This window comes from Podarcis vaucheri (assembly GCF_965113315.1).
Source record: "Podarcis vaucheri genome assembly, chromosome: 6".
In the NCBI taxonomy this organism is placed as follows: domain Eukaryota; kingdom Metazoa; phylum Chordata; class Lepidosauria; order Squamata; family Lacertidae; genus Podarcis; species Podarcis vaucheri.
In genome coordinates this window covers 84091179-84114622 of record NC_138764.1, presented here as the reverse complement: position 1 = coordinate 84114622, position 23444 = coordinate 84091179, and the positions used below count along the sequence as shown (strand labels likewise).

General features: G+C 46.5%; 2 protein-coding genes across 3 annotated transcripts in view; one reads left to right on the top strand and one right to left on the bottom strand.

Moving 5' to 3' along the window:
- MATN4 (matrilin 4) overlaps nt 1-19130 on the bottom strand; it is a 45955-nt gene extending 26825 nt beyond the window's left edge. The window contains exon 1 of one of the 2 annotated variants that reach the window (XM_082226065.1): nt 18995-19130. The gene's annotated coding sequence lies outside the window, so the exon portion shown is untranslated. The remainder of the gene's footprint in view (nt 1-18994) is intronic. The other variant, XM_082226064.1, reaches the window with a different exon arrangement.
- The window catches only part of RBPJL (recombination signal binding protein for immunoglobulin kappa J region like), a 43893-nt gene continuing 24115 nt past the window's right edge, over nt 3667-23444 (top strand). Inside the window, exons 1-2 of the mRNA XM_082226190.1 lie at nt 3667-3714; nt 18963-19080. Of these exons, the coding sequence (XP_082082316.1) occupies nt 3705-3714; nt 18963-19080 (128 nt within the window). The 5' untranslated portion in view covers nt 3667-3704. The remainder of the gene's footprint in view (nt 3715-18962; nt 19081-23444) is intronic.

The following is a 23444-nucleotide window of genomic DNA, read 5'->3' as shown; positions in this document are numbered from 1 at the left end:
TCAACATGCAGGCAGGGAAGAGCATTCTAGAGTCCCCCATCACCACCATCCCTTGGAACATCTGCTGTGGAGAGCCTGGTTTCCTCATGGAGGGACCCTGATTTTTCAGGATTCAATCTCATGCAAAGACTCTACATAAGAACATCAGGCTCCCTGCTTCAGTCACCCTCCATCTCAGAGGGCAAAGGGGGCAGTGATGAAGGGGGACAGAGCTAGCACAAGCCATATAGAGTCTTCCTCTCACCTATTGATTTAACCCTGTGGATGAACGTTTCAAAGAATCATAGAGTTGGAGGGGACTCTGAGGATCATCTAGTCCAACCCCCTGCAATGAAGGAATATGAATGAATGCAGGGGCAAAGGCATTGTTGGCATCCCCTGGAGAAAGTACCATGAAGGCAGCTTTGCTGCTTGCACCTCGAAAGGAGTTGTGCCCAGCCTCTAGCGCCACCCTGGAATATTTATTTATTTATTTATTTACTTATTTGTTTGCTGCCTTTCCCTCCAAGCAGGGCAGGGCAGTATGCATGGTTCTCCCCTCTTCTTATCCGCCCAACAGCCCTGTGAGATAGGTTAGGCAGAGAGGCAGGGAGTGGTCCAAGGTCGCCCTGCGAACTTCATGGCTGGGTGGGGATTTGAACCTGGGTCTCCCATTTCCTAGTCTGACACTCTAACCACTGGACTGTGCTGACTCACTGAACAGCAACAGGAGCAGGACTCTTAATCCTGCTGTTATGTGAGTGGTGCGGGGCAGATATATGCCAGTCCTCTTCATGTCATACAACTAAAGCTGTTCTCAGAGAGAAACCGCGGCTAAGCAGAGGAAGAGGGATATGAGGCTGAAGGTTAAAATCCCATTGAAATGTCACCAAATAGCAAGCAAGTTTTCAAATCCAGCAGAACTCTTTGTCAGACTGGATGTCAAGGAAAGCCAGGGACTGTAGGGACATGAGGAAAAGCTTCACTTCCGGTTGAAGCCATAATATCACTGAAAGAACAGCACCTTCACCTTCCATTACCCCTCTGTCCCAGACACTCCAGGGATGGAGTGATGAGCCACAGAGCAAGCCAAAAAGTCATGTGGATTAGCTTAATTTTGGAATCATACATAGTGAGAGAAAACCTCAGCTTCTACAAAAGCCATTTGCATGGAACACTTTCTACTTAAAAAAAACCCTGCACTGTTTTTACCACTTCTTAAATTATTATTATTTCCCCCTCTCTCTCTCTTTGGCAATGCAGCAATAACCACAAAAATTGTTTTGGGCAGCTGTGCCATGCATAACATTTCTTGCATTCTACCATGTCCAAACCTTGTTTCAGTGACAGGGTGGCAAGCAGCCTGATTCTGTCTGGGTCCAGGTCATTTCGAAAGCTCAACTAGAGAAAGAAAAACTTGAGAAAAAGAAATGAGAGAAAAAGCGAGAAGTGAGATGTTTACTTAAAAAATGAGGAGAGAACCAATTTATTCTAACCAGAGAGGAATCACATGGTAATACTGCTGACCATCCCTACAGGATTATAGTAAGCATTACTGTGAATATATATGTGCGTGTGTGTAATGAAACTGAATACAGACAAGACAGAGGTGCTGTGTGTTGCAGGCTCTCAAGTGTGCAAAGTGAGTGGACAACCTGTTATGAATGGAGGTGGTGCTCCCCCGGACAGATTAGGTCAGTAGGCTGGGCATGCTTCTTGGCCAATTAATGTTGCTTGAGGGTCAGGTGGCTTCAGGTGGGAACCAGTGTGGTGTAGTGGTTAAGAGCAGTAGATTTGTAATCTGGGGAACTGGGTTCGTGTCTCCGCTCCTCCACATACAGCTGCTGGGTGACCTTGGGCTGGTCACACTTCTCTGAAGTCTCTCAGCCCCACTCACCTCACAGAGTGTTTGTTGTGGGGGAGGAAGGGAAAGGAGAATGTTAGCCGCTTTGAGACTCCTTCGGGTAGTGATAAAGCGGGATATCAAATCCAAACTCCTCTTCTTCTTCTTCAGTACTGGCTACAAGCGACTGTCTCAAATTATGGGCCTTGCTTGGCAGAGAAAGCTTGGCTGTAGTGCTCCATGCTCAGGTAACCTCAAGAATGGACTACTGCAATGCACTCCACGTGGGTCTGCCCCTTGAAGACAGTTCAAAAACTGCAAATGGTGCAGAATGCAGTAGCCGGGATGCTGGCAGACAGGACTGGTCCCAAATATCTCAAGGAGTGCCTCCTCCCATAGAAACCTGCCCCAGAATCAAAATCTGCAGGGGAGGCCCTATGAGTTTCCCCATGACAAGGTCAAGATGCAGCTTTTTCAGCAGGCCTTGGCGGGGGTGAGGGATGAGGTTGGTATATCCCTCCCATTTACATGCAACCCAATCTAGGACCCCATTACGAAGTGTGAGCTATAGATGCTTATGAATGAATGAGTAAATAAATCAATTTGACCGCTCAGTTGCACCATACTATATTTGGGGAAGGGCCATAGCTCAGTGCTACAACATTTCCTGTCGGGCAGAAGGTCCAGGTTCAATCCCCAGTGTCTCCAGGTAAGATTAGGAGACTCCTTCCTGAAACCTTGGACCACAAGTTGGCATAGACAATGGGGATGGGGGAGAAACTTGATCCAATTCGCGTTTGAAGATCAATTTATTCAATTTGCACTTTCGAAAAGACGTGGGACTTGAAACACAGCCATCCTTTAGCCCAAGGGACACATCCCTTGCAGGTGGACTGCATGCAGGTGATGGTGGGGGTCATATGGAAAAATGGGAGGCATATCAGACATGGCTCTGAACTTTGCAATGGGCTACTTTCCAGCCATGAAAAGACCAGAGGTTTCTGAACATATTCGTTTCTACACACATCTATATACACCAGAGGTATCTCTCAGTCCTGGCAAACAAAGGACTCCACAGTTCAAGGACACACTCAAGCCAGGAAAAAAGCATGCAGGAAGGGGAATAAGGGGATAGCCCAAAGACAGTCCCAAGGGCCAAATAGGAAGTCCTGGAGAGCCACATCCAGTCCCCAGGGCTCTTCACCCCTTGTTCTAAGCAGCAGGGGGATTTGGGCCCAGAGGCAGAGTGAGTGGGCAACAGCAAGAAGGGGAACAAGGAGGAGACCCGCTTATTGCCCACAAGCCTGCTCCAAAAGAATCCCAAACAAAACCTGGAACCAGCATTGCCCTCAGCTCCCCGCCCCCAATGCTGCAGCCATTGTTCGGTAGTAGTGGGAGGTATGTGAGAAGCCAGGAGCAGGAAAGCAGCTGGGGAAAGGATGTGCAAATATTGAGCAGCAGTGGAAGCATTTGAGCAACAGGCCTTGGAGATTGTGGGCTGTTGTTTTTTTATTGTTAAAAAAAAGAGCTCTGCTGCAAAGCCAAGGATATTCCAATGGGTTGTCTAAAGCAAAGACCTTCACAACCTGTGCGGAGGGGATAAGGGTATTTGTGTTTGGGCAAAGCCGGTCAAGAGATAAGTGGCTCCACTGGAAAGGCAGCCTATGATTCCTAATTTTAAAAAGGCATGGTGCAGGGTTGGGGGGGGGGACTTCACAGAACTTGGAAGCAGCCAAAATGCTTATCTCAGCCAGCAGTCCCCTTGCGAGTGCATAAAAAGAAGCCAAGGCAAAGAAAGCCAAAGAGCGAATGGAGGCTGCAGGTGGTGCATTTCAGTTCCTGGAATGATCAAAAGCTAGAAGAAGGGGTCCCTGATCACATAATGGAGCCAGGTATGTCAATGTGAAACCCAATAGGAGTCCTGGCTCTCTCCCTCTCACTGCTCTACCCAGCAATGTCTTGCCCTGTTCCCATTTCGTACTGTCTGGACTAACAGCCAAATCCTGAGTTTCAAGAAAAGCAGCCCCTTTGGGTTTCAGTGTAGCCTGCCTGGTCAATTCTTTAATCTTTTTTCTCCCCTTTGCTGGATAGCAATGCTTTGAATATTCCAATTGTGAATCACATGGGTGAACACACTGTCTGCCCCAGAGCAGAGCAGAATAACACACAGCAAAGTTTCTGGGCAGGATTCTCTTCCAGGTCTACCTGGAGATGCCAGGGATCAAAACTGGGAACATCTGTTTACATGGCAGCTGCTCTGCCACTAAGCTATGGCTCTCACTTCTTTGGTAAAGAAAGTTACAATCATAAAATCATAGAGTTCATAGAATCATCTAGCCCAGGCTTCTTCAACCTCGGCCCTCCAGATGTTTTTGGCCTACAACTCCCGTGATCCCTAGCTAGCAGGACCAGTGGTCAGGAATGATGGAAATTGTAGTCTCAAAACATCTGGAGGGCCAAGGTTGAGGAAGCCTGATCTAGTCCAACTCCCTGCAATGCAGGAATCTTTTACCCAACGTCAGGCTCAAACCCACGACCCTGAGCATGAGAGTAGGAGTCTCATGCTCTACCGACTAGGCTATCCTCAGTTAAAACATTCCACAGTATATTTTGCATGGAATATACTTAGACAGTCTCTTGGACAGTGATTCGGATGCAGAAGAATCCTTCACTGTGGTGGCACCCCAATTATGAACACCTCCACACATGCTTTTTTCCAGTGCCAGCTCAAAATTCACTCATCAGTTTACTAAAGGCATTTTTAGGATGATAGCTGTGAAATTATTTTGAAGTATGAAGCCACTTCAGTGCTTCTGGAGAGTGCTGTTATTCACTGTGTTTTCAATTCCTGGTGGCATTTGTGGTAGTTTCTGGAATTTAATGCATTTATGGTTTTATGTTCTGTATTTTACTCTGCTTCGTAGCCAGCTCTGGTATAGTTTTGGATGGAAGACTAGGTTAGAAATAGTTTAGCTACACAAATAAATACATAAAACCCTCAATGCACATGCAACAGAAGGAAGAGGGGTGGCCCAGATTGAATGCCCAGTGACTCAGTGGGAGGGGTCCAAGCATTCCCACAAGAAGAACCAGCACTGCTTAGGCATAGCTGCATGTGTGAAGGCTTCCAAAGGTAAAACTAAAGGACCCCTGACAGTCGCGAACGACTCTGGGGTTGCGGCGCTCATCTCGCTTTACTGGCCGAGGGAGCCGACGTTTGTCCACAGTTTTTCTGGGTCATGTGGCCAGCATGGTGAAGCCACTTCTGGCAAAACCAGAGCAGTGCATGGAAACACCATTTACCTTCCCGCTGGAGCGGTACCTATTTATCTACTTGCACTTTGACATGCTTTCAAGCTGCTAGGTAGGCAGGAGCTGGGACCTAGCAACTGGAGCTCACCCCGTCACGGGGATTCGAACCGCCAACCTTCTGATAGGCAAGCCCTAGGCTCAGTGGTTTAAACCACAGCGCCACCCGTTTGTAGCTAGCCAAATTAATATGAAGCGAGTAGGAGGGAAGGGGGCAGTGCGGGCACACAGTGATGGAGGTTGGGCTAGCCAGCAAGGCCCCGCTCATCGATTTCATCAATGTGTAAGCTCTGGCTTCTGAAAAGGGCTTGATGAGCACTACGCAGAGGGTTGACTCCAGCAAAGTCAATGCCTTTGTGCATTGAAATTGTTCCGCAAACTCAATGACTTCACTGCATACAACCCAGAATCACCCGCTGCAGGTCACCCAACTCCTGCTTGGTGGCTTCCTAGGCTGTGCTGGTTCCGGGTGCCCATTCTGTTGAGCACCAGGCACACCAGGCTGGCTCAGCTAGGTGAGTCTCTTCTGGACACAGGACAGCTGCATTCCTAAGTACCTCCTGCCTCATGTTAGGTAGTGCGGTTATACCTTCTTCTGAGTGTTACTGTGCTTTAACAAGGTTAGAATGTTTCAGGGAAAGCTGGCCAGGGGCTGTGCTGGGCACACAGCTTGAGATGTTATGTAAACAAAGAAAAAGGAACAAGCGCTGTGAGGATGGCCAGCAACAGCTTTGCCTCTCGACCTCTAAAAGTGCCACAGTGGGGAATGACAACTAGCTTAGCCCAACACACGGCACTGAACGCTTCCCACCAGGCATGGTAATTCTTTTTCCATACCTCTTTGCTCTTTGCCCCGTCCCCAGCCTGGCAAACCCACTGCAAACGGCTGAAACATGAACCTGCCTTTGCCTTCCTGACACAGTGACAAATTATTTCCCATGTGGAAAGCATGAGTTAGGCTCCGCGGTTCAGCTCCCTCGCAGCCCGAATCAGCAGCGAGTGAGAGAGCTGAACAAAAAGCTCTTTATTAAAACAGAGAGATCGTTTTACCTTTTATGTTCTGCAGAGCAGGAGCTGATTTCTTCTGATTTCCAGCCAACCTGTTTTAACGTGTGCCAAATTATTACCCCAGTGAAGGATTAAAAACGGTACTCTGTAACCGGCATGCATGTGACACCAATGTTGAAGGACCTAGGTCACATCCACAGCATTCATTTAATGCATATGGTTCTCCCCACCCAAAGAATCCTGGGAACTGTAGTTTGAGGGGGGCTTCAGAGGGCCTGGAAATGCTCTGCTACTGTAGCTGTTCAGTGCTGTTTCGTGTGAGTTTCCCATCAACCTTCTTCCTCCCTACAATGATGTAATCACACAAGCAATCACCATGTAGCTAAGTTGGCCTTCCCCATCCTGGTGCTATCTAGACACAGCTGGGTTCCAGCTCTCATCAGCCCCAATGGTCATAGATGCTGGGAGTTGTAGCCCCATACCATCTGGAGAGCATCCTGTTGGAGATGGCTGGGCTATGTGATGCCCATCACTAAGGGCAAATATAAATCCTTCAGAATGATTGTGTGCTGGTTGGAAATGCAGCAGGGAGAGAATACCGCGAAAGTATCAATCAACAGGGGCTTCAAAGAGGATCTGTAGAACCCACATAATGCCAGGCACCTGAGAGAAGAATGCTGAAGGTGTTAGGGGTGCAGAAAAATGGACACTTCTGCAACTTGCCATACACACCCCTAAAAATTGGGTGAAATTGGGAAGTAGGTATTTCAAGAAGTGTTCACAATATGCACACATGCCTGCTTCAGCTCAGAGCTCAGCACTGACTTGAACTGTCTTCAGGACTCCCAATATACCAGCATGCAGGAAGATGTCTAAAATGCTTCTCGCATGTGTGAAGGTTTCACTCTCCATGACACACAGCCAGGAACTCCAGTCTGATCCTCTCTTCTGTCAAAATTATTACAAGCGTTGTATTCATTCAAGGGTGGGTTTGTGGATTTTCCCACAGGCATCAGCTTGGCTACTGTGAGAACAAAACACTGAACTTGAGGGGCCTTTGGTCTGATTCAGCAAGGTTCTTCTTGTGTTCTTACAACATTCAACAAGGCTGCAATCCTAATCCCAATTACTTGGGAGTAAAACCTACCAAATTTAATGGGGTTTGCTTCTGAGGGGACATAGTTAGGATTGCAGCCATAGGCCCAGATGTGCGGAGGAGACACATAACAGTAATGTAGTTTGGAAAAGCACCCTCATGTGTTCTATCAGCTACTGTAAAAACTGTCAACACCACTATCCTGTCATCAAATCTTTATCATTCCCACGATCACTTCGTACTGATTCAATGGCTTTATGCCATTTTGATTCTGTTAGCCACCCGGAGCAACTTAATGCAAAGCTGGGATATGTAAATATGGAGTTAAGATAATGTGCATATAAGCAGGTGTCAAAATTCAGCACAAAGTCTTGCTAGGGAGCACCATATTCATTCACATTTGGCTTTCCTAACTCAAAGAATTAAGCTTCCATGTGTATCTGGTGGAATGATGTTGGCTCTCCAGAAGAAGATGCAAAGAGACTTACAGCACAAGACTATGGATGTCTACTCGAAAGTTATGTCCCATTTAGCTCAATGAAATTTATTCCCAGGTTATACTGGGAATCGTAAACGGCGCTTCCATGTGCTGCTCTGGTTCGCCAGATGCGGCTTAGTCATGCTGGCCACATGACCCAGAAGCTGTCTGCGGACAAACGCCGGCTCCCTCGGCCAGTAAAGTGAGATGAGCGCCGCAACCCCAGAGTCATTCACGACTGGACCTTTACCTTTAAAACTGGGAATCATAGCTCTATGAAGTGAAAAATAGAGTTCCCAAGATTATCTGGGGTAAGCCATGTGCTTTAAATGTGCTTACTTGGGAGTAAGCCCCAATATACACAGTAAGACTTACTTAAGAGCAAACATAGAATTGAACTGCTTGCTCACAATCTTTAGTAAGGCATTCAGGTTTTAGATGGGTATCTTTCTTAGTCCTACCATAGGTCTACAAAGTCATAGTTCAACACTCTAAATTACTACACCAAAGCAGCTCTAGAGAATCATTAAGGAAAGATGCTTCTCAACAGTGAGAACTCTTTGGGCAATATGGTTTGATGCTTACCTAAAGCCCACCCTAACTTGCACATTTCGATGGACACTGGCCTCATTAATTTTCTGTTCTGGGGTGTCACTAGAACTGGCTGCTTTGATCTTCCCACGAACATTTGGATTTTCCATTTGTGTACACATCTCTGCTGGTTACAGGGATCAAAAGCGTGGCGCAGGGACCCTGTGCAGTAAGCTGGTAGGAATGCAGGCATCTTGTCCAAGTTCCTTTGCAGACTGAGAGGAGTATCTAAATCACAGTCTCAGGCCAGCTTTGTGAGTGAATTTACTGTACTCTGTGCCCTTTAGCTTTTAAGTAAAGGGTGAAGTTTGCAGTACTTCTGGAAAAGGGAATGAATCTCAGCAGTGAAACTCTGACTTCTTCTGAGCTTTTGCGGGTTTTGCCTAAGATAAAGTTGCTTCCCTATCAAATATCTGCCTGTGACCGACCTAAGCTGCAGCATGACTCTTGTCTAACCCGTGCAATTTTGGAAACACACATGCGCAGCAACTGAAAGCCTAAATTCTCTTCTAAGCATTTCTGAGCTTTTGAACAGTTTGAACAAATAGCATTTAACTCTGCAAATGATATACACTGCTAGACATCAGAATTGTCAATTCCCTTGGGAACAACCTTTGGAGATCAAGAGGTGATCCTGCATAAAGCACTGCATCCCCAGGAGAGCTCTTGCACCAGGAGCCACAATGGGTACCAGCAAACGGCCTGCTTGGGCAGCCCCATAAGGTCTCACTGCTGATGTCTGTCCTGAGGGACCCTTTAGCTGGTGCTCAAATCTGAGTGCCTGGCAGCTGAATCTAGAGTCATTTTAATTTCTCACAATGCCCTGATGTAATGTTGCTCTGGGGCCTTGCAGAAAATGTAAATGGCAAACCCATTTGATAACTGCTGCTGCCACCAAGTAAGCCCACTGACATAAGAGAGGGCCAACCGGAAAGCACTTTGCTAAGAGCCCCCTCACGCCCGGACCTGGCCCTATCAGTGGCTGCACAGTTTTCATTCTCCATCTTTGCCTTACATAACGGAGAGATGCCCTGGTCAAGATTTCTTTCCCACCTGCCTCCACTAAATTCCTGAAGATGTAATGGAGCTCCATGAGAAAGCCCTGCAAGCTTGAGGCATTTTTCTATACTCCAGTGCCAATGTATTAGATATCTGGTATGGAGGAAAGGGAGAAGAAGTTAGGCAATGCCAGGTTTGCACTGAGAGAGCTGTCAAATCAATTGGAACTAGAGCCGAGTCAAATGTTCTCAGAGGAAGTTTTTTTAATGAGAAAAATTCTGTTTTGTTTTTCTCTCTACCCTTCCCCAGAAAAAGCCCACTTTAAAAGAATTTATTTGTGTTTGTTTGTTTGGTTGGTTGGTTGGTTCCCCACCACACACACACAATATGCACAGCCTTAGAATAACAACAGGTCCAGGGCACTGTGGGAGCATTTGCCGGGGGGGGGGGGTTACAAAATGTCAGCCAGGTTGCCAACACCATTGTCACTACTGTCTCTTGCAACAGCAGGCAGGCAGACAGAAAGTTGTAGTAGGGAAAGAGAGCTGGGCAGCTACCACTGCTAATTAGAGTGGCCAGTTATGCATTGATGATTTACATGCATGGATGCAAATTTAGAAATAATTTAAAAAGAAGCACAACAGACAATATGCCACTCTGCCACTTCCTTGCAGAGAAGCTGTCTGGACTGGCAGCAGCTGAATCTTTCCTCTCTCATAGTACTAGGACTTGGGCAGAATTCAGGACAGACAAAAGAAAGTAATTCTCCACGCGGTGCATACTTAAATGATGGAATGTGCTCCCACAAGAGGCAGTGATGTCCACCACGTTGGGTGCCTTTAAAACAGGACTGGATGCTTCTTGCCCATTTAGCTCAGTTGGTTAGAGGATGGTGCTGATGATGCCAACACCACAGGTTCGATCCCCGTATGGGACAGCTGCATATTCTATCATTGCAAGGGATTGAACTAGATTGTCCTCAGGGTCCCCTTCCAACTCTACAATTTTATGATTCTATGAAATTCATGGAGGATGGCAGTACTCTGCCTCCACTGTCAGAGGGAGTATGCCTCTATGAGTACTAGTTGCTGAGAATTATCAGTAGAGAAAGAGAACTGTTATGTTCAGGTCCTTCTTGTATGCTTCCCACCCCGTGAGAATAGGATGCCTGACTAGATGGCCAATTGGCCTGATCCAGCAGGCTCTTATTTTCTTTCAATCCTAGGAGCATAATGCTGTCCTTCAGCACATCTGAGGACAGCAGAGTAGCTTAGAAGGCATGGGGCTGTGTGGCACTCACATCTGCCCTCCCGCAGGCTACCCCCCCCCCCACACCCTTCAGCATCTGCTGTCTGAGGCAGCCGCCTTGCTTTGCCTAATAGTAGGGCTGGGGCTGGCCCCAGGAGAATCTAATTTTGGGAGGGAGTACTTATTGCTCTTCTTGCCCACCGATTCTCCCCTTCCAACGTCCCCTAGGAAAACAACCTAGGAGGGAAATGAGACTGGGGTTGGAGGGAAGGTTCCGTGGCATTTCTCCCCTGCAAATCTACCTCCTGATTTGTGCATTATTGTGGCAAAAGCAGGTCTGGAAGCAGCCATTTGCCAGGTAGCATGCAATTCTGTTCTCAGAATAACTGTTGTGCCATGTTCGCTTGCTGAAAGAAAGGGGGGGCATGAAGCTCTTGGTATATATGTAACACCTCCTACACCCATTTCTATTCCAAGCCCTGTTTTAACAAGGCTATTTCAAAACAATCTGTCCATTTTGCCAAGATGCATGAAGGCGGGGAGTGGGGAGACGACTTCCAACCGCTTTTAAAATATAAAATGTTATATGATACTTAAAGCTATGTCTGCGTTGCAAAAACCCACAGAAGACTAATTCTTCCACCTCACAAGCGGGTAACATAGAAGTGTGAAGGGCGAGTCGTAGGGGCAAGCCTCTGAATGAAACCTTTATGAAGTCCCTGATCCAAATCTGGTGACAGACATTCAGTGGATTGAACCCACATAGTCAAAGCTGCTTCTGTCTGGAGGAAGCTGGAAGAAGGCTGAGGGAGAAGCAGGGAAAACTTAATTGCTCTACAATAATTATAGATCTATATCTGGGGGAACCCTATGTTTCCACAAAAGCTCATCCAGGGATTGGGGAGAGTTCCTCAGTGAGATGATAACACATAGCAGATACAACTTTCCTGAAAACCATTACCAATATTCTTCCCCTGCAATGTACAACTGCAGGAAGGTATTGGGCTCATGGACTGCCTTTCTCCAGATAAATCATGACCTGTAACCAAGGTCTGTTCTTGGTTTTCATCTCACGGTTTCTCTGGGGAAGACAAAGCATGAGTTTGAATTCAGACACAATGCTATTCTAAACCATGGTTTAGCTCACAGCAGTGTGGCAGCAGCAAGATCAGAGGAATAGGAGCAAAGCTACCACAGGCAATCTCTCAGTTAATCAGAATGTTTAGCATTATGGATAAATGATGTCAGTGAGGGCCACCAAGCTTTGCAAGTGCTTCTCCTAAGAGTATGCCCTTGCCAGAATATGCCTACATAATACTCTGCAACACAAAACAGCAGGGGTTCTAGAGCAGAGATGTAAAGCAGACCCACAGGCAGAAACCTTGCAAGGCGGAAACCTAAGGCATAGTAGTTCAGGAAGGAAGAATCAATGCAGAGCAACTGGAACCTAAATACTGGCATTGTTCACATTTCACATTAAACCATGGTTTGGCATTATAGGGAGAAGCACAGAAAAGCCTTACGCTCGTATGATTCCCACCCCCACCCCTACTCCACTCTTCCTGTACAACCATAGGGAGATTCCATTCATTTTAATTAGCTACAGGGAACTTTTAACATCTGATCCATGAGATTTTTGAAATATTGAGCAATATACGAATGCTTTTTAAACAAACAAACTGTGGTGAATCTCAACTATGGTTTGTGGAAACAAGGCACATTCTTATTTTTGGTATGGTATCTTTGTAAACCACTTATGAACAACTGTTTCTTCGCAGTAGAGCTGTAGCTCAGTGGTACAGCATCCTGCTTTACACGCAGGAGCCACCGGGTTCAATTCCCATCATCTCCAGGCAGGGCTGAAAGAGAGCCTTGTCTAAAAACCCTGGAGAGCCGCTGCCAGCCAGTGCAAACAAAACTGAGCCAGACTGACTTGTAGTCTCACTCAGTGTTAGAAGCTTAGATATATGAGCTAATCACCAAAGGGAACCTTAAACCAAGGTTACAGTCACCACAACAGAATGTCTAGGCATCTTTTCTTTGCAGTGAAATTTATTATTACGGTTACAGTGGTACCTTGGGTTACAGGCGCTTCAGGTTACGTGATTTTGGGTTGCGCACCGCGCTGATCCTGGAAGTACCGGAACGGGTTACTTCCGGGTTTTGGCACTCGCACATGCGCAGAAGCACTAAATCATGCTTTGCGCATGTGCAGAAGCGCCGAGTCGTGACCCGCGCATGCGCAGATGCAGTGCTGTGGGTTGCAAACGTGCCTCCCTCATGGATCATGTTCGCAACCCGAGGTTCCACTATATTATTATTATCATCATCATCATCATCATCATTTCCTTACCACTTTATATTTTAAATAAGAAAATCTCAAAGTGGTTTACAACACGTTAAAACATCAAATAAAACAAACCAGAATAAAACACATTCAAGCTTCAAGTAAACTATTTCAGATCCTTCTCTAAGTCATAGTTTGCTTTCCCCATATTTAGTTGCCTAGTTAATTTATACAGCAGAAGCACTCTAGGAAACCAGTGTGGCATAGTGGCTAGAGCAGGCATAGGCAAACTCAGCCCTCCAGATGTTTTGGGACTACAACTCCCATCATCCCTGACCACTGGTCCTGTTAGCTATTTGCCTATGCCTGGGCTAGAGTGTTGGACTAGGGCTGGGAGATGAGGGTCCAACTCTCCATCCATCATGAAGCTCACTGGGTGACCTTGGGCCAGTCACAGTCTCTTAACCTACCTAACAGGGTCGCTGCAGGGATTAACTTGGGTGGGTGGGGGGTGCAAACCATGTACTCCTTGGAGGAAAAGATGGAGTATAAATGCAGTGACTAAGCTCTTCTTCTTACCTGCTTAAGAAAGCTGGAGGGGCCAGCCAGGTAGAGATGTCAGTTGACAACCTGGCACCCAGATATCTCCATGTGGTTGCAACTGGACCTGTGCCAGTTGCAAACCATGCCTGGGGGATTGCTATCACTGGTCGGACTCAGTATAAGACAGCTCCCCATTTCCCAGTCTTGTTCTGCACCCACTTCGAGTGCTTTTGCCTAACTGCAACGCGTGCTTGAAAAGTGGTCATCCCTCTTGCTTGTCTAGATGGAAGTTGGAGAGAGGCGTATGCCACCCACTTTTGCAATAGGTCTTGGAATGCCAGCATTGGGACAGAGGCAAAGAAGAGGGTCATAGGTGTTAAGTTGTGGGCGAACATATCAGACAACACAGCGATTCTTCAAACAGCTCTTCTTTATTCTGAGGCCAGAACTGAACTGAGCTGAAGGGCTCAGTCAGCCTGCTTATATAGAGCTCCAGTACCTTGTTACTGTAACAACTTTCTAAAACTATCCAATCACTGAACGTCACTTTCGATCCTTCATTTGCACAACTATCTACAGTATCCCCCTGCTGGCCCAGGGTGAGAACTTCCCTACATAACAATAGGAAGTTGTCTTATTCCAAGCCAGACTGTGCCATTGGCATTTAAAAGATGGAACAGAAGCCTGAGACTGCTATTCTATGTGCACTTACCTGGGATTAAGAACCACCAAATATGATGAGACTTATTCCCAAGTCAATATACATAAGCTTTGCACCATTAACTCACCCTAAATCAGAGCACTCCAGTCTAAGCACTTAGCAGATCAAGTATCTCTTACTGTATTTGTTCTCCCAGCAGCGGCAGACTATAACTCATCTATGCCAGCTACTTTCTTCAGATGTTGCAGCCACACACTTGAGAGCAGAGCAATCCCCCTCCCGCCTCTCAAAATGAGGTTAGATGCATACCTAGGAAATTTTAGCAAAGGGCCCCTGTTGGAGACACTGAGGAATGTTTTAAGCTTTGCTTGAGAAGCCTTGCAGGAAACCTCAAGAGACGTATTGAGTTCTGAACAACCGAAGGACAAATTCACACAGAATTCTATTTTAAAGAAATACAATTGTCTGCTGAAAAAGGAATCCAAAAGAAAAGAAAAGAAAAGACTCTCTCACCAAATGGCGTCTGATGAAATAATAATAATTTTTTAAAGGAGGGAAAGATATCTTTCTTTCTTCTTCCTTTTTTTTTTTTGGTTTTAAAGATTTGAACAACAGTTCTTCCAGATGGCTTCAGTAAAAGCCTATTAGTTTAGGAAGATAGTGTCATTTTACTTTTTTTTGGGGGGGGGACGAAACACCAAACTCTCCTGCCTGCATTCCAGACAGGAATTCATATTTCATGCGGGGCCAATTCCATCTCCGAAGCAAATCCACTTACTGTACAGAGCCACCCTCTGAGAGGCAAATACCAAAGCTGAGCTCTGCAAGCGAACCATAAAGATTCGCTTCAGAAAAGTTTTCTTTGCTGCCAGGTCCTAAACACCATCCTCAAGGCAGCTTATTCCCCTGGCTTTTACAAGATTTCATTCTTGGAGGTTTGGCGATTCCAGTGTGAGATGCCGGCAAGGTTTTTCGAAGGATAATTTATTGTGCCGCTTTTAACTACCGGGTTTATGGGACAAAAGTCCCATTGACTCCTGCAATATGGAGCCATGCCTTTCCTGTCTGCCTTCTCGGCACTAAAACCACTAGACTTTTTCTGGTAAGCAAGACCCCTACAGAACATGCTTCTACCTCTTACATAGGAGCTCCTTCTGTGCTGCCATTATACATGCAACGGTTTACTTCCAGGAACAAGTTTGCCCAATTACAGAGAATTCTTTTATAGGTCCAAACCTCGTCAAAATGTTTCAGGTCTGCAGCATTTATAGTCTTGGACACTGCACACTGACTTGTAAGGAAATCCCACTGTGTTCAAGTGTAAATAGCAACACTCCATTACTTACTTGATTGATTGATTATTAATAAGCAATTTTTATGATGGTGAGCCTATTAACAGGAATAATACGATTTTAAATATAAGTACATACAAAAATCACAGGTGCTAGGTATCGTCTAGATAGGTATATTAGAAGATACAACCCTTTGTCCCCCCCATACAACAGAATGCAACTGAGTACCCCATTTTCAGATCTGTTTATACATATGCAAATGTATGCAGATTTATTGGCCCAAATCCAGAGGTTAGTTGTGCTTAAATCCCATTGCAATAAACTAATCTGCAACTGTAAAAGTTCTGTCCCATCAATTCCAATGAGTCTAAAACACAATTAACTTACCCTGGGTTTGGGTTGCTGCAATAATTGATTAGTTAAACCCCACATTATGAACTGACATGTTTTGTGTAACAGGGTAGGAGCCATACTACACAATCCTATACATGTCTTCTCAAAAGTCATGTGTGCATTAGATTGCAGCCCTAGTCATTCTTGGCTGATTCCACAGCTAAATATCCCACTGTATCTGCTACAGAGGAAATAAATAGTGTAGGGCACACGGCCCCCTACCAACAACTGCTTTGGTCACAATGCTACACATAAGAACAAGAAACTGCGGTGACATATGAGCCGGATACAGCAAACAATCCCCTACTCACAGCTGCTGAATTGATTTCGCCTGCTCACATACCTAGGCAGCAAGTGACTGCCTGTGCAAACTTGTCTACCACGTGCAGTGTACCTTGATTGCAGGTACAATTTCAGCCAATGCAGAGCAGATGTAAAAGCTAAACAGTCAGGCATGGAAGAAGACATGATAGCCTTGGACAGATCTTGTCATGCTCAGAGCACTGCAGTGAAGCATGTATCAGTCCCAGACAAGTTCGGTTACCTTCACGATTAAGAGCAGATTGCTAACCAATGCTGTAAGCAGCTCTAGATAATCAGGACCGTACTAAGAAGTAGGTACCATTTCTTACTTGAACTCCAACAAGGAGATGTTAGGAAATTCCTCACCAGCACCACTGGCCCAGGGGTGATAAGGAAAACTTTCCAGATTGCAACAGGAAAAATGGCTAGAGAAAACAAAGGTGGCTCAAAAATCTTAATGCTTTTTTATACAGTTACCATTTCTGGGGGAAAGTTTGTACATTGCATGTGCACCACCGTGTGCAATGCACAGGTATGCATTTATGTATTTTACAGAAGGCGTGTGTGTGTTCATGGCATGTGATGGGGCACACATTTCCTATTCAGGCTTCATACCTGTGCAAGAAAATCACCATGCCAGAAGCATCCCTGAGCCAAGCACCTGCATTTCCAAATTTACCCCCAACAACCCTTGGGATGTTGCTTGAAGATCTGAAATGTCCAAGGCCAGAGGGAGCTTAGAAGAAGTGAAGGGAGGTCTGTGCTCTGTAAGGAGCCACAGTTCTTAGAAACCAATCCCCTGGTTCTGTGTGAGGAAGAGGAGTGGTCAAAGGGAGCTTTATTTTTTGGCAGGATCTCTATGCTTTATCACAATATAAAAAGTCCCAGGTTCAGTTTATGGCATCTCCAGGTAAATTTAGAAAAGCCTACAAGTACAGCTTACTAGGCTAGATGGACCAGCCAACTGACCCCATTCTTATTCATAGCAGTGAGCAGAATACCTGGCTCTAGGCTTGCTCCTCTGAGCAGATCATAGCATAGCATTGGAAGGGACCACAAGGGTCATCTAGCCCAACCCCCTGCAATGCAGGAATCTTTTGCCCAATGTCAGACTCAAACCCACAATCCTAAGATTTAAGAGTCTCACATGAATTCATAGATGAGTGAGAGGATGGCATAATAAGAAGGCAATAGGCTCTTCTATCCCAATACTGCCATCCGTTTCCTGGGGCCTGGGGGCCATGTGCCTTACACTATTTATTGCCCTATACAAAAACTCAGAACGGAGCTACAGATTTCTGGGTATCATAAATATTTATTGAATTGAATTTCTGCACCGCCCTTCATCCAACAATCACAGGGCAGTATACAATATAAAAGCATGAAAAGGGATGCCATAATAACAAACGAAAACCATACCTCACCCCCGACAAACACGCTGCTATTATTATTATTTATAAAAGGATATGAATGGCAGGAACTCATTACAAGAACTCTGCAATTCTGATCTTCTACCAGAGAAGATGGGGTAGATTTTATGAACAGAGGAGCAGAAATTTTCCCAAAAGATGAAACAAAAACATATGAGGAGCAACTGGGATGAAGCTGCAAGGAATTGGATAAGGAGGGAAAGACCTGCTCAGAAAAGCTGTGCAATCTCTTTTTATGGAGATTTAAAAGGCTTGGGTGTTTATCTATATCCCATTATGGTATTTAAGTCAAGGAAAAGTAGAATGCCTGGGGTAGGGAGAGAGAGACAATCCCTTGTGTTCTTTCCAAAAAACCTCTCTGTCTGTCTGTCTGACACACACCCTTCTTCCTACGCATTAACATGACCTTGGGCCAGTCACCATCTCTCAGCCTAACCTACCTCTCACGGTTGTTATGAGGATAAAATGGGGAGAAGAACCATGTGCACCATCTTGAACTCCTTGGGTGGCGTAGAAATACATTTAATAAAATAAATAATACGTGAAAACCCCGCAAGGCTTCCGGATCCCCACCTTGGCGCGCACACGCATCTCCCCACTCCCTCCAGTCTTCCAGCTGCACTTGATCAGAAGGTCGGGGGTTCGAACCCAGCTTCTGCCAACCTGGCAGTTCGAAAGCACACCGGCACAAGTAGATAAATAGGTACCGCTACGGCGGGAAGGTAAACGGCGTTTCCGTTGCACCAGAAGCGGTTTAGTCATGCTGGCCACATGGCCCAGAAAGCTGTCTGTGGACAAACTCTGGCCTGAAAAGCGAAATGAGCGCCGCACCCCATAGTCGCCTTTGACTGGACTTAACGGTCCAGGGGTCCTTTACCTTTTACCTACTGCTATAAGCAACAAGCAGAGGAGATGCTCCAGCTTGGCTTTGCCTTTTGCTAAGGGAGCGGCGGGAAAACAGTTCCTGGGGGATGAGGAAGAAAAAAACTTTCAGGATTGAGGGGGCTCGCCTCCTCACCGCCCTCCCCCCTGCGCCCCGTTATCAGCAGGGTACCCAGCCTGCCCCCTTGCCCCAGTGGCGTAGCGTGGGGGGTGCCAGGGGTGCCGGCCGCACCAGGCGCAACATTTGGGGGGGCGCGTTTGGCCGGCCCTCCTCGAGGAAGCAGGAACCCCACTGTCCTCGGACCTCCTCGGAAGCCTGGCGGTGGGGCGGAGAGACCTTCTCCCCGCGCCAGCCTTCGGATGGCTGTCCTGAAGACTTGTGGTGGGAGCAGTGGCGTAGCATGGGGGGTGCAGGGGGGGCTGCCGCACCTGGTGCAACATCTGGGGGGGGCGCGGAAGAGACTCGAGTGCTAAAATCCACGGGTTAGGGGGCGCAAATTACTTGCCTTGCCCCGGGTGCTGAGAACCCACGCTACGCCACTGCCTTGCCCGTGGGGAGGGGGGAGGTCATGAGTCCTGGTGTCACGCGCTCCCTCAGCCCCGCGCTCTCTCGCCCTCAGGTGCCCGGCTCTCCCCGGAGCCCCTCACTCACCTCGGCCGTCTGGAAGGCGAAGAGGGGCAGCCACGCGACGCCGAGGAGAGCGGCAGCCGGACGACGCCTCCCTGGTCCTGGGGCAGGTAAAGGCGGCGAGGCGGGGCGGGGCGCAGAGAAGGGAGGCCGCTGCTTGGCGGTGCCGGTTGCGCTCTGGCCGCTGGCTGGGGACTGAGAGGAGGCAGAGCGGCGGGCGCCGCATTTAACCGGGGCGGCGTGGGGAGCGGCTGGGGGCCGAGCCCTCCCCCTGGAGGCTGCAGAGAGTGGGGCTGCAGCCCCATGGCGAGTGGCGGGGCTGCGCGGGGCCGGCTCCACCCACGCCCCCGCCGCCTGGCAACGCGCAGGGTGGCGCCGTCTCCTTCCCGCCCTCTCCCACGAAGATCTTCGGGGTGGGGGTGGGCGTGTGTCCCCGAGGCTGTCTCGCAAGGTCAAGGAAGGCGGGAGAGACAGGAGCCCGAGTCTCCAAGGAAGAGACCGGTCCAGTCAGGCTGGCAGTTCTTAGAATCGTAGAGCTGCAAGGGACCTTCAGGGATCATCTAGTCCAACCCTCTGCGACGGAGGAATCTCAGCTAAAGCATGCATGGCAAATGACCATCCAACCTCTGCTTGGAAACCTCCGAGGAAGGAGAGTCTACCACCTTCCCAGGGAGTTGGTTGGTTGGCTCTTAACTGTTAGAAAGTTCTTCCTGGTGTTTAATTGAAATCTCCTTCCCTGTAGCTTAAAGCCAGTGGTTTGAGTCTTACCCTCCAGAGCAGGGGGAAACGAGCATGCTCCATCTTCCACGTGATGACAGCAGTGGCGTAGCGTGGGTTGTCAGCACCCGGGGCAAGGCAAGTAATTTGCGCCCCCTAACCCGTGGATTTGCGCCCCCTAACCCTAACCCCCAGATGTTGCGCCCGGTGCGGCCGGCCCCCCCCCCTGCATCCCCCATGCTACGCCACTGGATGACAGCCCTTTAGATATTTAAAGATCATTCAAAGGAACAGGAATTTATAATTATTTATTAAAAATTTGCATGCCGCGCTTCATTGGTGCCCAGCATAAAAACACAAGATAAAAACACACAATACATAAGAAAAGTAAGAAAAGAAAACAGTAACCCCCAACCCCTCTCAGAAACACATTTAAAAGTATGGCATGTAAAGGGAAATGCATGTACAGTGGTACCTCGGGTTAAGTACTTAATTTGTTCCGGAGGTCTGTTCTTAACCTGAAACTGTTCTTAACCTGAAGCACCACTTTAGTTATGGGGCCTCCTGCTGCCGCTGCGCCGCCAGAGCATGATTTCTGTTCTCATCCTGAAGCAAAGTTCTTAACCTAAGGTAATATTTCTGGATTAGCAGAGTCTGTAACCTGAAGCATATGTAACCCGAGGTACCACTGTATTCACACAAGTTCTCTGCCTGGGGCAGTCAGCCTGGGGCCCTCTAGATAAGGTGGACTGCAACTCCCATTCCCATTGGCCAGTAGTTCAGCTGTCTGCGGCTGATGGGAGCTGGCATCTAATAACAACCAGAGGATGCAGTGTTGGTTATCTCTGGTTTCTGCTGTGCCCAACCACATGTCCTCCAGATTTCTAGCTTCCATCATCCCTCACCATTGGGATGTGCTGACAGAAGTAGAGGGCACCAGGTTGGGAAAGCTTAAAGCAGGCATCACTATCCTAGCTCCCATCACCAGATACTTGTTTCATCCTACACACCCTATTTTTGCAAATTTGAAGGATAGTTTGAGCATGGGACCTATCCCTGTCATAGAATATCTTAAATGTGCATACATGGATCTCATCGCCATCACTCTGACACAGGAAGTTTGTTGAATGGGCACTGACATTCTACATTTCCCCACAGATTTTTTTTAAAAAAGCAACAATAGGTACCCTTCCCACAACACAGACATAACAGCATGACAAACACCTGGATTGCCTGCCCCTAAATTTGACCCTCACACCACCATAGTCTCTGTTGTTAATATCCTTGTTGTTGTTGTTATTGTTGTTGTTGTTATGTGTGGATTTATATTCCACTTGATACCAATATGGTTTCTAAGCGGTTTACAGTTGCACAGCATTGTTAAAATACAGAATAATTAATATTGCACCCTGAAATACTCCTGAATATATGGGAAAATAATATCTGGGATACAACAGTGTCTCAGCATCTCACCAGACACAGGAGAGCAATTAAAGACAAAGCATAAAGAGATACCTTTCAAGAAACGTGGACCCCTCTCTTTAACTATATTATTGACCAGAATCAAGATCTTGTTATAACCAACTGCTCAGTCTTCTGCGTGGATAGATGACGTTAATGTGTTTGGGCGTTGAATGTGTAAGCCTAAAGTCTAAAGTCAATGGACAGAACGAATAGCATTAGATGTGCTACTGGATAAGTGTTGAATGGTTCTTGTTTTCATATTTATCTGAAACCAATTTTAAAAATGTTTTAAGAACAGTTACACCATACACAATAAAATGATCCCATCCAAACATTAAAATATAAACACCCATTATTAAATCTAACGTAAAACAGCCCCATTAAAGCAGCTCAGCAGTTAAAATAGGACAAGAGGCTAAAGAGTTATTTGCCCAAGTCTTGGCTGATGTTGGACAGAGTCAATGGGTGTTGTCAACATTGCAGGTCCTATTAAAGATTGGGGGTGCCTGTATTAAGCTATCCAATCTGTATTGGCCTTTTAAAGATTTAGGGCCTTCTAGTACACCTTCTGTGCAAAGAATATATGACCCACATTTGGCTCTGGGTGGCTTTAAGCTTCATCACTTAAATTGGGGTAAACAGGAGTAATCGAGTGTAGACGTGTGAAGGAAATCAGACCTGCTGAAGTACATGTGACTCCTACAAATGTAAACAAGAATCTTGGCACAGATTAGACTCGTACTGTCCTGAGAGTGCTTGACTGGCCAGCACATGAACTGGACATTAATAGCATTTCATTGCTTTTTATGTTAGTGATGTGTTTAATTGCATGGAATTTCCTTGGCAGGACAGCAATCATGCCTCCATTTAATTTGCCTTGAGCGCTTCATGTTGCTGCCTGTCCAGAAGAGGGTGGTAAGGACAGCTGTGTTCAGGTAGAAATATCAATCATGAAACATGTCCATCAAATTCTGACTTTACATAATTGAAAAATTATTCACACGTTCTGAGGCCTTTTATCCGCAGTCATCAATAGCCAGGGAGGGGTTTTGTTTTTCTCCTTTATTCCACTGTTGGTATGTGTTTGGAAACATTCTTTCTGTTTGGTGCAGAGCTGGACTGGGGAGGGGGGGACCCAGAGCTTAGTCAAGTGAGTAGAAACTGGCAAGGATGATACTTTCAGATGTCAAATAAACTACCAGGAGATAAGAAGAGTATCTGCTCTAAGGAAGTTGTCTCTTGGACTTGGTACAACCTGATTCTTGGTACAACCAGGCCTCACCTGGAGGTATTATGTACAGTTCTGGGCCCTGAAGTTTAGGAAGGATATCAACAAACGAAGAGGTTCAAAGGAGAGCAACAAAGATAGATGAGATGATAAAGAGGTGATACAATAGCAGCTTTCAAATATTTGAAGGACTGGCACGTAGATGATGGAGAAAGTTGTTTTCTGGTGCTCTAGGGGGCAGGCCCTGGACCAATAGGTTCAACTTACAAGATAAGGGATTTGAAGTAAACATGGACTGCTTTGGGAAGTGGCAGATTCTCTTTCGTTAGCTGTTTTTAAGCAGAGACTGGATGGCCAGCTATCAGGGATCTTACAGCAGCAGCTTCCCTACAGTGGCAGAGGGTTAGACTAGAGAACCTTTTGAGATATTTTCCATCTCTACAGTTCTATAGTTAAAATTAGCCGTTTGCGAATACCCTTTAATACTGATAGTGATAATGGCTTGCAGCTGCAGAAATCCCCACTCGTGTGTTAATTATCAGTTGGCATACCATTCACATGGGACCAAAGGGAAGGAAAATGGTGGAGCTGTGCATTTTGATCAAAAGTGGCAGTTCCACATTAAGTTACATTATGAATTAATAAATAGGTCACCAGACTGGTCAATAGATGTATAACATCATATTGCATAACATCATGTGAATTATAGATTCGTGAAAAGGGCCAAATGGTTCTGAACCCCATGTAGCCACTGGCCAAGATTCTGTGACATGCAATATTCATGGCTGAAAAACAATCGCCTCATCAGGAAGCTACCTGGCTTACATTTTAACACTTGCTGGATCCGGGAGTTAGAAGGGTCTCTACATGCAGCTTACTCCTCCAAACTCATAATATTATATTTCCTAGCACTGCTTTGCAGAGCCATCTGAATCCTGGATGGGAGCTCAAGCACTGGAAGAGAAGTGCATTAAAGCTCCATCCCATCTAACAACGCAACACATTGGTGCAGACATGACCAAGTAATAATATGACACAATACTCAAAGCCTTGTATGGATTCACT